General features: G+C 43.4%; 1 protein-coding gene across 1 annotated transcript; it reads right to left on the bottom strand.

The window, feature by feature from the left end:
* Positions 1–1107: 1107 nt before the first annotated feature.
* On the bottom strand, positions 1108–16524 carry LOC134620006 (guanine nucleotide-binding protein subunit beta-4). Its single transcript, XM_063465869.1, has 10 exons — positions 16323–16524; positions 11842–12029; positions 11560–11598; positions 11100–11206; positions 9298–9361; positions 8808–8970; positions 7942–8008; positions 7494–7695; positions 6656–6872; positions 1108–5753 (listed from the first exon to the last, which is right to left on the bottom strand). The coding sequence occupies exons 2-10, from the start codon at positions 11896–11898 to the stop codon at positions 5647–5649; spliced, it is 1023 nt and encodes a 340-aa protein (XP_063321939.1). The 5' UTR covers positions 11899–12029; positions 16323–16524; the 3' UTR covers positions 1108–5646.
* Between the last annotated feature and the right edge of the window lie 1804 nt (positions 16525–18328).

Here is an 18328-nt window from a genome sequence, read left to right as displayed (position 1 = left end):
TGTTATTAGGATACACGTTGCTTCCAACCAGCAATTTGGTTACCACAACTACTTGTAATCTGTCACTGAATTAGGAGGCTGGTTTGGTGTGACTAGAGCCATAAAAGCAACACAAAAAAACAGCTTGGCATATGAACTGAACAACAAACTACCTCACTGGCTGACTTCTGTGTGTAGATGTGTTTCACAGTTGTATGGGCGGGAAAGTTTGCGTGCCTGTGAGTGTGCACTGTGTATTTGTTTGCAAAGACCATCCATGTTTTCTTGGTTAAAAGCTTTTTATTGGTTACAATAATTCATGGCAACGTATCAGTATCACCACGCCACTGTACAAATACAAAAAAAAAAAAAAAGGTCTGGTGTGAAAAAAGACTATAAAAATTATTCCATAACAAGTGATTATAATTTCACACAATAGCACTGTAAGAGAATTATCATGGCACCAAGTCCCTGGTCTTTACTGGCTTAAAACATAATAAATAAAAATCAAACGAAGGAAGTTTCAGAACAGTAAGTCAAAGTAGATTTGAAGGGCAGTGCATTTTCTTGTGACCGTGCGGTGGCGGCGGTGGTCCTGTAATGCTAATGGGGAATACTTTTTTCCTCCGATGAGCGACTTTCAGAAACAACTTTTTCATTTTCTGATGAACTTGCACGGCCTTTGCCAAAAATACTGCGATCGCGTGCAGCAGTGACGTTTGCAAGCCTGCTCTGAGGTTCAACATCTGCACTGCATGCGCCAAAGCTGCTGAAAAACAACAGCGTGCAGTCAAGTCTACTTCAATAATGAACACACTGGGGTTTTTGGTACTTTTGGACTCTGAAAGTATCAAATAAAGACATCACGTAGGGCTGAGGGGATGAACTGGAAAAGACTTCAGGTAAATACAACAGTTAGATGAAGTCAAGCACCTGGATTTGGTTTTTTTTGACTGAAGAGTTTCCTGCTCTACTTGCATGAGCGAACGGCACAGGCACATAAAAGGATTACTTTTCCCGGGTTCCAGCTGCTAATAGCGCTGAATTACAGAGCGACACGATGGTTGTCTGCTAAAAGTCACTGTCAGTAATGCAGACAACACCCCCCCCCCCCCCCCCCCCCCCACACACACACACACACACTCCCTTCTTCTTAAGCTGTTAAGGGCTAAGGTGTTTGTTTTTTCACAGCTAATTTTGGCAAATAAAAGTGAAAAAAACTAAAGGAACAGTTCAACATTGTGGGAAAGGTGTTTACTCACTTCCTGGCACGGGGACTCGCACGCCAAGATGACAGAGATGGATCCTATTTGTTCTTTAAAAGCGCCGAAAGGAAGGCAAAATCTCACAGCAATATTTAGAGGCTGCATATTTCTGTACAGTCATCGTTTGCCTCTCTAGGAAACCTGCCTTTCATTCTTATTCTTCATTGCCTGGATCTCAGAATAAAGCGCTATGGCTGAATGCAGCTCAGGTAGTATGAATACGAGTCCATTTAACCTTGAAGTTGTTTTTACAGGAAAAATGTTGAGAAAAGTGTTTTTCCTCATTAAGAGAAGCACTTTTTTAATTGTGACAAAGGCCGTTATGAAGCTGAACACAAACACGCAGCATCTAGTTACTGTCAGGCATCACAGACAGTGCCTACACAGGGGGACCTCTAGCAGTTTACAGACTCAGCTGCTCAGAGTCACACTAGATTAATAAATAAAGTCTAATTTGTACATTTTGGTCAGGTTATGCTAATGACACATGAGTGTCAAGTAATTAACCCACGATCATGCGGTTTGAAGGTCACACTCTCATCACAAACACCAGGATGGAGACTTTGGATGTTCCTGATGATGAATTTGTGGCTGTTTAACCCTGATGTATCACGTCTGATACGTGTAGTTTTGTGAGTTTTTGAGACTTCCACATCGCTACTGTGAATTTTTCCCAGTGAAAGATATAAAAAAATGTCTCAATACATTTTTAAGCAATAAATTGGAAAAACAAACCCATTCATGTATTATGTTGTCTGGTTTCTGTGACAGTCTGAATATTACAGTTTGTATTTATGCAACAGTGCCCCCATCCAGTGACATTTTAATTAACTTTAATATTCTGATACGACTGCAAGAAAGCACATTTCCCAAAATTTCATACTGCTTCTTTAAATTCAAGCTGTCGTTCCCACTCTGAGGACCCGTGAACACCTTATGTCTAGGGGTGCAACGATACTCGTATCGCTATTGAACCGTTCGATACAGTGCTTTCGGTTCGGTACGCATGTGTATGAACAATACAAAATTTTTAATTTATTTTATCAACTTTTCTTCTGACGATGCTGTCTGTGTTGAGCGCTCAGTGGATCTGCGTTCGACTACTCCGACTAGGCTGCACTGTCGAGCGCAGATCCACTGAGCGCAGCGCAAGCTAGCAAGACAGAAGCTAAGCTCGTTGCAACAAAGCAAATTGAACCTCCCCCACCCTCATTCAGATCTGGCCTTTGGAACTATTTTGGTCTTCATGTGAAGTATGACCCTGAAGGTAAGCGCGTCATGGACATGGACGCTGTATGTCGGATGTGCCACGCAATGCTCAATTACATGGGTGGGAACTACTGCGTTAGCGCAGTTTGCTCGTTAACGTGTTGACACCGTCCAGCCCCACGCACGGGGCGATCCGCGGTAGCTCGTTAACGGAGATTTGCCGTGTTGTGGCGTTAACGTCATTTCAGATTAACGCTGACAGCACTAGTGGGAACACAATGAATATGACTGCACATTTACTCCAACGTCATCCTAGTGCAAAGACAAGTGGAAGCAGACAAAAACAAGCACGCATGCTACAGACTTTACCCGAGTCATTTAGACAGCCGTTAGCACATGATTCTCCTTATGGGGACCTGATATGTTTAATATGCTGCTGAGAGTATACCCCAGAAGAAGCGTATAGTATAGCTTTTATTTTGGAAAGAGCCATTTCTCTGTAATAAACTCTCTTTTCCAAAGATGAGGGATTTCTCCATGAGATATTTATTTTTTTTATTACTTTGTCGTTTCAGCAACATTAAATTTAAAAACTGTACTTTTGAGTTAAAATATATATTTATAATTTTAATAAATGACAAATTAAAAAAGCATGAACATTTTTTTGTATCGAAAAAATATCGAACCGTGACACCAAAGTATCGAACCGAACCGAACCGTGAATTTTGTGTATCGTTGCACCCCTACTTATGTCCACCGACCTGAATAGAAAAATGAGCTCTGTCAGCACTCTGGGAAAACTCTTCGCCCTCTCCTCATCATCACCGTCACATGTAAGCAGCCGCCCTGTTTGATCATCAAACACCAGACTGGATTTAAAATCAGACGCTGAGGTGACTTTTGATTTGATGGAGGAAGAGGAGGAGGAGGAGGCTGCCACTGGAGTACAGTGAGCTAACGTGTAGTTTTCAGTTCACAGCTTAAGGTCTGTGGGTAACATTGGCACCAGTCTAACACTTGGATCTATACGTTATCCACAAACGTCATCAGATTACACCCCAGCACCCCCCACCCCACACACACCACAAAGATATTCTCAGGTTCAAAAACTATAACTGCTTTTTAACATTTGCTGAAAAAGGACTTTCATGATGCAAAGCTGTGACAAAGCAGCAGACGGGTCAGTAGACTGACACGGGGGCAAACAGGCATCTCACACATACTACAAACTGATCTGCAGCAGTAATATTAGAAAGCAGAGTTGTATAAAAGGTGCTGCAGAGCACTCGTTTTAAGCCGTCTGTGGTGTCGCGGTGTGTTTTCTGCAGGCAGGCCTTCTTTTTGTAGTGTTCTACGGGGAAAACGTTCTTATTGATCAGCGCCTAAACAGGAAGCGTGAGAGAAAAACATTACGGTAGCTGAAGCTAGTTTAACCTCCTATTATGAATGATATCGTAAGGCAGAATGGAGACACGACAGTTCCACATCCACAGGTGCACCAACCCTCGTTATCCAGCCCGTGCGGCTCAATGTTTACATCTATAAATAGGCACCTGAGACAGCTGATGGATAGGTCCAACTCACACACGTCACATGTGTGAGTGCGTGTGTGAGTGTTTAAAGCCTTTTAAGGAGCTGAGAATAATGGAAGATGCACGATAAGAAAATACTTAAATCAGAATTACCACGTCTATGTGTAAATAAGTCACGTGTGCTCGACGGTTTAACATTTGTACTACAGTTCATGAGTGCTTTTCTAGCTCTCTACTAAGTGTACATTTCACTTGCCATATTTAACAGTTCATAATGTTTCTGTTGAAAACAGTGAAAGTGTTAAACCCTTAAAAAAAATGTGTAGTTTTTTCTTCTTTTTACAGGCCTGTGGTGGCACTGCTGTGACTTTGGGAGTGGCTGTCATTCCAGTCACACAATCCACACCTTGTTAATGACACAAACAACCCATCCTTCATTGAAAAAAACAAAACAAAAAACGTCACGGTTTACCCTTAGCCACGGTGATCTGTGGCAGTCATCCCTCCTTCTGACGGAGTCATTAATGTCCTGACATGAAGCTCCTCCTTTATTGGGCTGCTCGGGGATAAGGTGTCCACTTGCAGCGCTGTTTTCTACACCAGCGTCATTCGAAGGGCGACGCGTGATCTCAGATCGTGTAGGCCGTACGAAGCAGGGATGCAACGACCTCCTTCAATCCTATCATTGCAACCGAAGCGGTCCCCTGAGCATCCACAGTCCACTCAAGCAGGGCCTCCGATAAAATAAAGTTTTCTATCTGAGCCTACAATTCACCAGTTTCTACTTTGGGGTTAAAGCTGGATCCAGACTTAAATCACAACCACAGCACTCCAATCGTTCCCTTCCAAAATAAAAGACTGGTGGGAACGCTGGGATTCAGGCTTTTTTGTTGGTTTTTGTTCTTTTTTAAAAAAGAGAGCGATCACAGCCATCATTGACATGAATGCAACATTTACAGGTACAGGGTGCATGAATGATGTCACCTGCCTGTAACCATAACACAGAGATACAGGTGAATAAGGTGAGTTTGATTTTTTGGTTTAGGTGTCAGATCCTGTTTTCCTGCACGTTGAATCGGCGTCACTAAATCAACGGGAAAATTTGGAAAGGTTACGCTGCTTTGTATCCGTTTAAACACGATTTGGCATCTTGTTGCATTACATGAGTATGTCCATTCAAAATAAAACACAATATCAAAAATGATATTTATAAAAAAAAAAAAAACTAAACTCAAGGGCTGGAAATAATCTACAAAAATATATACATAGACATTATATATGCATATATGATGCATATATACACACACACAATGCTATACATATATATGTATATACTGTCTTTATATATGTACATGTTAGACACCGATGCTAATCTTGTTGTTAGTCATGGTAACACATACCTTTGGAAAATTATTCGTGTGAGGACCAAATCTTCTTTTCTGTAACATTTTTACTGATTTCTGCTGCTGATCAACAAAACTAAACATCTGGTAAGAAGCAGCTGGTGCTTTCTCACAGGTCACCAGCAGAGATGATGACTGGGGGCTGAGTTAAGGAGAGTCAGCTAACACAGTGTGTGCAACCGCCCAGTGATGAGTTGGGATATGCCGGGTGGGGTTGTGGAGGGAGGAGGGGGCAGTTTTTGAGTATGACAGGCTCGTTTAATTCCAGATCCGGAGGAAACTGTCCCAGGAGCCGGTGGCCACAGCCATGCCGTCGCCCGTCACTCCTAAGCAGCTCACTCTGTTGTCGTGGCCCGCTAACACACCTGGAGGGTGAAAAACAAACCACAGTCACAGGTTGGGTCAAAACAAACTTCCATCCCACTGAGAATCCAGACTGCAGGTCAGTGATGACTTTAAAACATCAGCTGTATCAGTGATGCAGGCCTTCATGATGTCTGTATTTATCAGCTCCTGTTTTACATCCGTTATCAAAAACAAACGTCCACTGGTTTCACTGGTTTCACTGGTTTGAATTTAAATAAACACGCTTTAAAAGAGTTGAATTCAGTTTGCGTGCATTTCCCTCACATCACCTGAGTCCTTCAACTCTAAATAATACCACAACTTTAATGGGAGCAGTCGGACCCTGCTGTTGAACAATAAGAAATCTGAAATGCAGCAACGTTCACTGACGTGCATGTCATTAGCTGACAGACGCCACCGATCGTTAAAAAGCAAAGTCACATGGGCGTCTTCATGAACACAAACTGTTTATAGGAGCTGAATAAGTTTAGTTCATTTTTATTTCAAACATGTGCCTTCACAATCATTACAAAATATCATTTCATTATTTGTTTGAAAAGGAGTAGGCAGAAGTATTTACTTATTTGTCCCTACCCCCTCAAGTTTTACCTCTCATTCATTTAATTTTCTTTTAGTCTTAAATTAAACAAACATCATATGAAACAAAAGTAAAGCAAAACAAAACAAAACGTACATAAATCAAAAACAAGAAATAAGCAAGCCCCACCACAGTATAGTTTCTTTCATATGAAAAATACAGAATGTTTATATTTGCAAATTCACAAGTTATGGAAAAACAAACAAACAAAACCCCCCCAAAAAAGAACCACAACACCATTACCAGCAACATTAGCGTCCTGGGTTAGTTCTTGACATTTGTCAATAGTAGAGAAGCCACAATCAGAGTTCAGGTGTGACTCACCTGCACGCTCGCCCTTCAGCGTGTCCCAGACGTTGCAGTTGAAGTCATCATAGCCGGCCAGGAGCAGGCGGCCGCTCTTGGAGAACGCCACGGAGGTGATGCCGCAGATAATGTTGTCGTGGCTGTACGTCATCAGCTCCTGGTCTGCACGCAGATCAAACAGCCTGCAGGTGGCGTCATCAGAGCCCGTCCCAAAGGCATTCCCATTGGGGAAAAACTGTCGGGGGGGGGGGACATGGATCGCACAGATAAGTGATGAATTGTATGTTTTCAGGGTTTTGTCTCTAAGGAAGTCGTTTCTATGATGATGCCTGTTTTACACTGCCAGGAAAAGATTATAATACAGGAAGCATGACAAACAACACTGATAAATGATGATTATTGTTGTCAAACACTGACGTCAGCCGGCACTGTTCCTCCACAGGAAGGTGCTCAGCTTCAGTCTCTGCTTTCATCACACTGAGATAAATGTGTGAACTTTAGCCAGGCTTCACGTCGTCTTCAGTTTTTTTAAAATGAGCCTTTTTCATTTGACTAAATGATAACTTTATTAATACATTTCAGTCAGACTTCACCCTCCACCCTCTTTGGCTGGGTGCTCTTCCTGCTCCAGTATTATCCCAGTTCTCTGTCAGGCGACGGTGACAGCCGTTTGTTTGGAATAAACACAGGATCAGCCCACAATTTTCCTAGAAGTCTGCTATGCGGAAGCGCTCATAAAAAAGATAAACACCAGACCACATTTACTTCTAAAATGCTGAGACATAATCAATCTGCAATCGTCTTTGTGATCGTCGACGCTCCCGTGTCTCCTTGTGATTAAATCTCGGGTACTCACGGTGACGGCATTGATGTCAGACACGTGGCCGGTGAACGACTGCCTGCACATGCCGTCGCGGATGTCCCACAGCTTGGAAGTGGCGTCACAGGCTCCTGACACAAAGGTCTTGTAGTCCGGGCTCAAAGACAAGCTCATCACATCGCCTGTATGGCCAGAGAAGCTTGTAGTTTGCTGGCCTGTCTCTATGTCCCACAATGCACTGCAACAAGGAAGCAGAAAAGAGGAAAACATATGAACTCTTTCTGAAAAAATATGCTTTATTAGACTTTCTTACTTATGGATCGTATTGCAATATCATCGCAGTGATCAAAGGCTCTGCACGCAGCTTTACAAAGCTTCTGTGATGACAACATGCACGTTACACGTAAGAGCGTCTGCAGTCTACTGCGAAACATCACTGGAATATTTCCATCATGAAGAGAACTGAATGGTTTAAACTGCTCACCAGGTGGTGTCTCCAGAGCTGGTGAGTATCTGGTTATCATCCAAGAAACGGCAGCAGGACAAATAACCTGGAGGCAAACAGAAGGTTCCAGATGAGACTCCTATGTGCTCCCCACTCACACTGTGTGTTTCCTCTCTCCTACTGTCAGCTCTTCCACATGTTTCACACTGGCTGTGCTTCCTAATGCAACCCTAAAGGGATTAATGTCTCCTCCTGAAATCAAACTGGGGATGTTGCGTGTGAGCCACCACACTGTAGAAAAGCCCTTATGGCCCCCGTCAACCAGGACATGCAGGATCTACAGCTACAGAAGTCAGATTGGATTCAACTGTTTAATATGAAAACAGAATAAATAAATATGAGGGTCGCTGGTCTCTCCCTCCCCCAGACTCGCCTGTCTAATCTTCACTATCCAATAAAAGCAACAAATAATCAATAAAAAAAGAAAGAAATATCAAAGATCTTATCGAGGGTCTGAATTATGACAGAGTATCAGGGCCACATTAAGAAAAAAATATTATTCATTCTGAGAATAAAGTTGAAATGTGAAGACTGACGAGTCAAACGACTCCCACGCCAGCCTCTAAACCGGCTCATGTAGATGAGTTAGTGAAACGAGTCAATGATCAGCAAACGTTTCGGATCAGTTCTGGTTTTCCTTCTGATCGGCTGCAGCTTTCTGCAGAGCTCCCCAACATCCTTACGCTTAACCCCTCCCCCTGTGTTTACGAGCTAAAACACAAATGATGACGATGACTTTCTGAGACTCTGACGTACAGTTTCACTAACGTTTCCCCTTCGTGTGGCTCTAGTGCTCATTTGTAGTTAATCATCTGTATTTGTTTCTTGGCTGGGCGTGTGCTTACCTGTGTGTCCAGGTAGCTCTCTGGTGACGCGCACGTTGCCTTCGCGGGTCTTCAGGCTGTATATGGAGCAGATGTTATCCAAACCGCCGCAGGCCACGTAGTTTCCAGAAGGGGCGTAGGCGCACGTCATCACCCATGAAGAGCGCAGAGGGATGGCGTGCATCTGATTAAAAGGAAAGTAAAAGCGCTTCATGTGGCACCTTAGTTTGACTAAAAGCTTCAAGGCTGAGTTCAACAGATGCAAATTACATCAAAACATTATTTTCACTTTTAGGAACTTAAGTAAAAAGGAAATGAAAGGATGGATTGTTCTATTTCTTCATCTGGTGCTGTTGCAAACAAAAGAAAAGAAAGAAAGTAGAAGCCATAATTAACAGATGCATACGTGAGAGATGAGGGTCTGAAATCACTATTTTACTTTGCACTGGGTTGGATCTTAATGCAGGCGCAGTTGTAGATGTTACACAAATCACAACAAAAATAATCAAACCTTATTTGTTGTGTAGCTGTCCCAGATGATTAGCTTCCCATCTTGTGATGCACTGACAAGTAACCTAAAAACGAGGTGAGAAGAGCAGCGTGACTCTGAGGTCGTGGTGAAAAGCCTACACGAGCTAAGCTGCATGCACCCTGTTTCATTAAAAGCAATGAGAGCCAGCCTTGCAAGTGACTGTGCTGCACTGTCAGCCTGGTTACAACGCTCTCACTTCTTCTGCCGCTGGAAGCCTCTTCGTCCCAGGTAATGTCCCACTCTATGGAATATTTATTACCCCAGTTACATAAAAGTCTACTGTCGGGTGGGAAAGCGCTAGAAAGAGCCAGAGGTGGGGCGGCTAAATGTATCGGCAGCAAAAATAGCCCCGAGAAAAGGTGGAGTCAGAGATGGGTACGACAGGGCGAGATCTACAGATGGTGCAGATGCACAAACAGCTGGAACCCCTCCCTCCTATCCTGACTGGGTGTTTCCATCTCTCCGGGGACAGGAAGTAGCTTGATGGTGCTGCGGTACAAATCAAGAGGAGAGCTATCATGCTCAAATGTCAGTAGCTGTATACAAAACAAACAGTGGCCACCTGCAGGGTCACCTGGAGGGTGCGAGGCACACCCAGGCACACATTCACACCTACACACCAACGAGGACAGTCAGCCCTGCGCATTTGATCAGAACCTTCTAATAAAACTGCATCTTATGTTTATAAAAACTACTAACTACAAAAACAGAGACACTTATTAATCTGTATCTACCGACGTGTTGCCTAAGGATTAGTGATGTGCATGCACACTAATGGTGACACTAACTGCTACGTCTCAGTGCTCATAACTGCAGCAAACCGTTAAAAAGGCAGTTTGTAAGCTTGAATTCATCAAGCACTCAGTGCGACAGCTGAAGATTTCCTCACTGGTAAAATTTGAAATATAAATATATTAATTATTTTAAAAAATGTTCAGATTTTAGGAACTTACAAACTGCATCCTTAAGAAGATTATTAAATAAGCTGTGGTAGCTGCGATTACTATTGTGCTCACAGTAAAACGGTGCTCGTCCCATTTATGGTGGTATTAGTCATATTAATAGACAGGTAGCAGTAAAAACATGAACAGCAGTAGTGGTAGTAGTTTAGCCCCACACCTGGGACTGTCGTCACTGCACCAGTGCATTGCATTGGAAGACAGACACAAAGAAAGAGAGTGACACACACACACAAAGATACCATTTTTAACAGCAATAAATAAAAGATGTTGTGAACCTCACGACTGTAAATTCATTTTTGCTGTGCAGCACTTCCACCTGGTGTTGGTCTACAAACTGTTAATAAATGTTGTATAAATGAAGCATCAACAGAGATTAATCCAGGATGTGACTGAGGATTTATGGTTATGACTGCTTTCTAAAGGTGTGTTCATATTTGATTTCAATAAAAAGCAGACCATCAGCCCCACAGGCAGACTCCATGTAGTCTGACCACTGTCACTCTGTTACTGACCAACCAGAACTCAAATTCAGTGCCAGCACACAGCCAGCTAAAGACAAAGCAGATCAACTACTGCCAATTCAGAAAAGATGCTATCAGGCGAAGCAGCAGCTCAGTGAATACAAGCCCAACACTCACTGCTCTGGACTCCTCCAGCAGAAAACAGCTGAGTGATTAACGAATGCTCAAATACAACAAAAACCAAACAGCCGTAGTAAGCAAACGCTCAATGAAAGAGCAGAAGATAAACACTGCTCGAGTGAATTTCATATCCTGGCTGCAGTTAATAATTCTGCTGTTTGTATAATCAGCACACTACCTGGAGTCACTCCCCCAGTGCATTGCATAGATCTTGGCCAGGTGGCCCCTGAGAGTGCGTCGCGTCCGCATCTGTATCCGGCCCACCGAGTCCAGACCAGCTGTGATCTGCCAAAACACAGGAAGAAGTGTCAGCGGTTACACTAGAAGGCTCGCACACACTCATCGATGGACACCAGCAGCGGCTGCAAAAACAGGCCATTATCTGTCGACGAGGCAGCGGGGTGAACGTTAGACGTGCTGATGCTGCTGCACGTCTGTGGGATATTTATATGGATCCAATGACAGCATGTGTAAATACTGAGATCCCCTGTTTTTATTCTGATTTACATGAGATATAATTGATCAAATTTATGTAATTTTTCACACATTATTCACAAGTAACACGTGTGGCACAAATATCTACCAATGAACCGAATGGTAAATGCATTTACAGATATACAGTAACCTTAAACTCGTACCTGTGACAGAGTGGAGTCACTGCAGGCTTTTCTGGCATCCTGCAACATAACAAAACGGGCACATTTTAGCGTATTCGACCACCACGCAGCAAACGGCTTATTAATGATCAAACAGCAATCACACAGACTGATGTTTATTCAAGTGACTGTCTGACAAAAGTTACACACGTCACAGTGTCGCTGCATGCAGTGAACACACAGAGGCACACGTGTGATGTACACACACACACACAAAAACAACAACAATATAAACAAAAAAGCACAAACAGCATGTCGCCGTACCCGAATCTGATTGCGTAGTTGCTCAGCTTCCTGTCGCAGCTGTTCCAGCTCGCTCATTGTTTCGGCCACGCTCCGCTCCAAACACCGACTACGCTGGGAAAACACACGTGCCTGCTCACACACGCATGCAAACTCACACGCACATACACACACACACGCGCACTCACGCACACTTTACCAGCTGACGCCTGCAAGAAAGACAGACAGAAACACTTTTAGGTTGAAGGATGGGAAACAAACACAAGTATCCTGCAGGTGCTGCAGAGGGTGGGGCCGGGCGGCAACTCCAAGGGTGGTCTGGCTCTTCAAACACCCTCCTCAGTCTGGTTCAAAAGGCCATCTGAGCCAGGCTCTGACCTTTACTGGCTCAATCAGCCTTTTGTGTTGCTGCATTGCACTGGCTGCTCCGCCCGCCGTCTGTGTTTTTGTGTTGAATGTGCTCTGTTGTGTACTGTGGGCAGATCTGGACTGTCTATTTGATAACATGTCCAAGTGGGAAAAAAAGCATATATTTATCAGTTTGTGTGTGAGCGTCTATCTAAATGTGTGTGTCAGGGTTAAGTGCGTCATCCCTTTGCAGATGCATGCGCACAAACATGCGCGCGCACATGCCGGTTGCCACTTCCTTTACCTTGGGGAGTCTGAATGTGGGTCACAGAGCACTTACACACTCCTTGGAAATGTTTGGACAGCAACCCCCCTACACACGCCTCCAACATACCCCGCCCCGCCCCCTGACTTTCCACTCTGTTTCACAGTCCAGAAGACAAACTCATTGAGATTAAATTTTTAGTCCCGTTTCCTAAAATTCAACAATTAAACCAAGTTCAGTCTTTCCTCTTCACAGGAAACAGTGCAGATGTAACGAGGAGGATGTTTGTGTTTCAGCTTCAGTTTACAGATGCTTTAAAACCGTGGTAGACGAGGTACTTCATGAGCACAATCGTGGAAAAAAAGGCAGGTAAACAACTTAAGATAATGATAAGATGTTTATACAGTTCAGATGACTTTTATCTCAACACCAGAGCTGGTTTTGGCCCGTTTTTCCATTGCACTGACACAACAGAGACCTCGCCTGCTCGTCGTGGCCTTGGCTCAGCCAACGGGCTCTTTGACAGGCACTGCGACGCTCTCAGCTGTCTAGGAGTGACGTCACTCTCTTCTCCAGCTGACGCAACCCCCACTAAGAAGGGTCTGGGCGTCAGCTCTCCAGTGATGTGCCCCCACGCTATCACTGCTATGGATCCACTACCCTGTACCTCTCTGCCACGTCACCATGTGCCTCTCGTGGATGACCATAACACCCAGTTTGACCTTCTCCACCACCTGGTTATGCTGGGAGATGACGTGAGAAATAATTCAGCTTCATAATGCTGACAGACAGAAGGATATCCAACCAGAATAAAACTGAAAGCACTGATTTATGGGAGTGTCACATGAATGTTCGTATTCCAGTAGTGATTATTATTCATTCAGCAGCTAAAATAGAACACATGAAAGTGCTGTCGTAAGCACAAAGGCAGGCAAAAGACACGCTCATACAACATTTACGTGTAGTGACTTACAGTTGTGAAACTCGGGTCGTTTGTGTACGTGTGTATTTTTTCCCTCCACTTGTGTGATTTGAGTCATGCGTGCAGCCAGTGAGCTGGCCTACAAAGACCTAGATCATGGCGCAGGATCAGGCGCAACAAAAGCGGAGCTGTGTGTTGCAGCTGCCCATTGTTTAGTATGTGGTGCCAGTATAGCAGATAGGTCTGCTTGGCACCGCCGCCACATTTGGGGCCTCTGCGATAGGCCACGGGAGGCCACAATTGCTACTTCTCTGCACAACATCCAAGCACACAGCCCTCCGTGCATTCATTCATCTTGTTCAGCCTGGTGCTCCCAGTGGCCGACAGGACACTGGGAGTGCTGGGGTGCCTAAACTGGGATAAAACATCTGCTGCCTGCTTCAAACTGTGGCCATGTAAGACAGAAAGGCACTGGTGGAAATAATCACAAATGCTACATTTTATTTTGAAAACTGACCACAGGTATTTTCGGCTGCTCCCTTATTTCCCAAGGGATCAGGACAGCGGACAGATGTGCATCTTTGATTGTGCAAAGACTCCAGGCCTGGGCCCAGCACTAGCTGCTGATGCCCCCGAGCCCGGGTGTGTCTCCTCCTGGTCTCATACCGCAGAGCTTTCACATTACAGGTGAATGTGTCACCTGCTAAATCACTGAGAATAATCCCAACAAACAGCTTGAACATCACTCAGTGTTTGTGCACAAAATGTTTAGCTATAAAGCCATAGTGACTTTTATTTAATTACTTCTCATTAACAGCAGCAATCAGATGTAATGAGTAATGACTTAAGTACTGATCAATATAGTTCACAAAGTGTTTCACAAAGCATCAAATCATCACAAAGAACATTTTAATTAAGACACGAGAAATCTATAAAATAAGTAAAAACTACAATATATTAAAATGACATTTAGATTTGTTACAGTAACAGAAAAAAAAAAAAACACACATGGCCTCAAAGCCTGCAGTATAATAATCTTCTTTTTTTTTTTAAACTCACCGTTTTTAGTTTCTTTGAATGTTAATTAATAGTTTAATAGTTTGACTATGATACTGGCTGCTGTTGCTGCTTTTATAACTTAATCAATACTGCGAACCTGTCTGTGTTTATCATGTGTGAGGAATACAAATGTTATCTGAACTGTATCCAACTCCAAGACACATAAGTTCACTGCTCGCTCACTAAACTCCACATTCGCGTCAGACTGTTCAGTGTCTGCTCCTGCAGACGCACAGACACAGTAGTTCATGTTAAGGCAGAACTACACCTAAGGACACCATGCGAACTCCAAAGGCAAATCCTATGAGATCTGAATCAGAAAAATCCAACTGTGAGAACACGCAGTGGTCTAATTTGGTTAACAGAGCAGCAGCTTTAGGGGCACGGCAAAATGAAATGAGCAGGAAGTTTACCAACATCCAGGTGTGGACACACTTGGGCCTGCTGTGAGCACCTTATACCAGTGCTTACAGGAAGTTGTCCATATTATGACTTCTGAAATCATATCTTATACCTGTATACAGCACAAATCCTCTTATTATTAAAAAGAATGACTTACACCTTCACATAGTTTGCTTGTGATAAAATTTTAATTACTTGGAATCAATCAGTGCTCTAAACCAACGTTTTTCAGGCTCTTGTCTAGCGAGCACTCAAAGCACTTTATACAGTATGCCTTGTTCACACAAGCTCTTTTTGCTTTGTCTAAGTGCTCTATCACCCTCAGATGAAGGCATCAATATCTGGGATCGAACCACCGAGCTTCCGATTACTAGATGAGATTGACTAGTATTAGATTTGTTGTTTGTTTGTCTTCAGCTGATGCCACTGATGCCACGTGCTGGGATATTTGTTAGAAAACACACCAAAAAGACAAAACGTGATTTGTAGTGAATGTGCACCTACTGAAATGAGTAGGAGGCTATGGTTCAGCGTGTGAAACTGAAAATGCAGCAGGGCAACTGCACAGGTGTGAACTTGTTCAGGTGACCTATAGACTATTCCACACATCTAGAGAATGAAGCAAATATCTGAAAAATGTCCCGTATGGTGAGAGGCTTCCTGCAATAACTAGAGCACATATGAAACTGCACAGGAAATATGCGCCATGATTATGATTTCATTGCTTCCACACTTGTTCTGAAGTAGGTTAATGCTTAAATACAACCCCCCCCACAAAGCGTTACACTGCTCTCTGGGTCAAAGCAGAGGCCCCAAACCCGAGCATACTCAGTTTATAGTAGCATAGGACATAAACCTCTGCGAAACACCGAGCTGCGGACATTTGTGACTTTAGAAGTCATCCTTCCGATCATCTTATCGTCCAATCAGCTAGCCGGTCTAGCTTTCCCCACATTTAAAAGCTTTTTTTTTAAAACAGTGAAACACTTTACTATGCAAAAATCTAAATGTATTCCATTTTTACAAACGTGTAAAGACACTGAATGCATCCCTGACACACGGAGCAAAGAGCAGGAGCCAAACGGCGCGGCACCAGTTGATGCTCAGAGGAAGGCGGGCTGTCATGTATATTTAGTAGAAAAGGAAAAGAAAATCTACGCAACCACATATGAGAAAACCAGACGTATGAAATGGAAATATCTGAACTGCTGTCTGCCCAGTGAAGGGTTTTGCCCCTACAGTTCCGCCTGACAGTGTGTGAAAGGCCGCGTTTGGTGAGCAGAGAAATTTCAGCAACGTAAAGCTTTTAGCTTAGAGAAAGAAAACAGCGCAGCCCGGGAACAGTTATTTCAACAATGCTGCCTGGAGCGAACCAGCTAACGGCGGTTTTTGCATATCAGCCGAGCTCAGTGTAAAACAAACAAAAACAGCCGCGACCAGAGCCGGAAATAGCGTTTGTAAAAAAAAACGCCACCAAAATATCAAGACTTGAGTGCACGTCCTCACCTGAAAACAGGCGGTTTGGGGCTCCGTCCGTCCTTCAGTCCGAGTCACACCGATCCGTTTTCACACGACAACCATGGCCACAGCTGTGAGGGAATCGCAAAGGGAGCCGTGCTAATTTTAAGCCCGTTTTAATCGGTTTAAATGGTCAGAAGCGAGCGCGACTCGTGTCGGATTTGACTCAAATTTTCACCAAGCAGGCTAATCACCACACCCATGAAAGTGGGAACATAGCAACAGCCTACGCTGAGGGGTGCCCGCTACATGACACATTCATATTCATGTTTCCTTGTTAATACAACAACTTATAGAGTAACAATGTCGTACTAAATTAGTTATAATTACGTCAATAATCTCGAGGAATCATTAAAAACACTTTAACTAGCTCTAGAAATATCTATAATGACTCGTACACCCTACGGGTGAAATGGTACCGTCTGCCAGCTCCCTCTACAAAAAGGAACCGAATGGGATACAGGAAACAAATGTTAGACCTAAAAAGCCAGTCATTGTAGTGATTCAAACGAGAGTCACCTAAAGTTTGCAAACTCCACCTTTGCCCTCTCATTCAAATACAAACTGAGTTAATAACGCAGACACTGCAGTAGAAGTGAAAGGTGAGGAGACTGCAGTGTTTTTGAATGTAGTCTGTCAACAGCAACAGTTGTGACCACGTAGACTAGCGATGGCTGAGACGTGAAGGTACCTGCAGGTCTGCTGTAGAGCTTCGCACCGTGAAAGGCCGTGCGAAGCCCAGACAAGAAATGAACCGATTAATCAAAATCAAAAATGAGTGGTAAGTGCAGCTCTAAAATGTTTATGATAAACATAGCTCGCTCTTCATCATCAAAGTAGCAGAAATATTTGTCTACTTTCTCTAGTCATCCTTTGGTTTCTTGACAGTTTAATGGATTTCGTTGCTTTACTATTCAGACAAATCTAATGAGTGAGTTACAATTATAAATCTGTCTAAAACAAACTGAAATCCCTCAGGAGACAGCTGTGCCAAGTCTCACCCTGGCACACCGCAGTTGGCCTGCAGTGGGTTCATTGAAAACGATCTCTCTCCATTAGGACAGGATGAATATTTAATGGGGCCAATGAAAGGGAGCAGTGGGATAGGCTTTTCCATATCTCTGCACGAGCCATAATCAATGGAAGGGAGATGAAAGTTTTCCAGCGCCTGGTTTCCTTTCGGAGTTGCATGGGGGCAGATTAAGTCTAATTTAATTCATACACACAGCAGTAGTTTAGGTGTGTCGTCCCCCCCCCCCCCCCCCCCCCCCCCCGACCCCCCCACCACCAACACATTATGAGGATTAGGATTAACATGATAGCAGAGACATATGCCTTGGATGGTTTGCCATTAGTGCCAATGGGATTACATTTTCTTTATTTTACAGTATTAATTTGCACAGCCTGGGAACAGGATATTATTCACAGTATGTTTTATTCATTAGTCTGTATTCATACATTAAAACCACACATTCTACAGCATATAGCAAAATAGAATTTAGATCCGTAGGATGACACCTGCCAAGACCACAATCAATAATTTGCCCATGTGTTATAGAAAATACATCGTATCAGTCATAATAAAGATAAGCAGAACATTTAAGTGGTTTTAGTATTACTGTTTCATTTATAGCGTGCTTGTAAAGTTGTACTAACAAGTTTAAGCCAGCCGGTTTCACAGATGACATAATACTGGGTCACCCTTAGCGTTTTGTCGGATCATGTCTGAAGTTACGCAAAAATAGACTCCTAGTTGCACAAGGTAGAGCTAAATCATGGAGCCTGAACACCGCTACAGCTCAGCTCTAGTCATGCACTACATTAGTCAACACTGAGTGCTGTAGTGTTTTGGATCGGAGATTGGTTTTAAATGGAAGATAACTGCCTAAGAAGAAGTCAGCTTGTGTTCTCTCTCTATAGTGAGCAAAAAAGACTGAATTCATTAACCAGCTGAGAATCGCAGTCAGTGTGTCCAAAAGCACATCCTAGGCCAA

Source organism: Pelmatolapia mariae, linkage group LG23, assembly GCF_036321145.2.
Source record: "Pelmatolapia mariae isolate MD_Pm_ZW linkage group LG23, Pm_UMD_F_2, whole genome shotgun sequence".
NCBI lineage: Eukaryota > Metazoa > Chordata > Actinopteri > Cichliformes > Cichlidae > Pelmatolapia > Pelmatolapia mariae.
The sequence above is the reverse complement of the archived record's forward strand: the minus strand, read 5'-3'. Positions and strand labels throughout refer to the sequence as shown.

What these genes read in the sequence shown, in the direction of transcription:
- LOC134620006 (XM_063465869.1), bottom strand. Translation starts at nt 11,898, where the DNA reads ATGAGCGAGCTGGAACAGCTGCGACAGGAAGCTGAGCAACTACGCAAT. An exon ending in AACTACGCAATCAGATTCGG is followed by an intron (nt 11,599 to 11,841) that starts GTACGGCGACAT and finishes GTTATGTTGCAG; the next exon opens with GATGCCAGAAAAGCCTGCAG. An exon ending in ACAGCTACACAACAAATAAG is followed by an intron (nt 8,971 to 9,297) that starts GTTTGATTATTT and finishes CCTTTTAATCAG; the next exon opens with ATGCACGCCATCCCTCTGCG.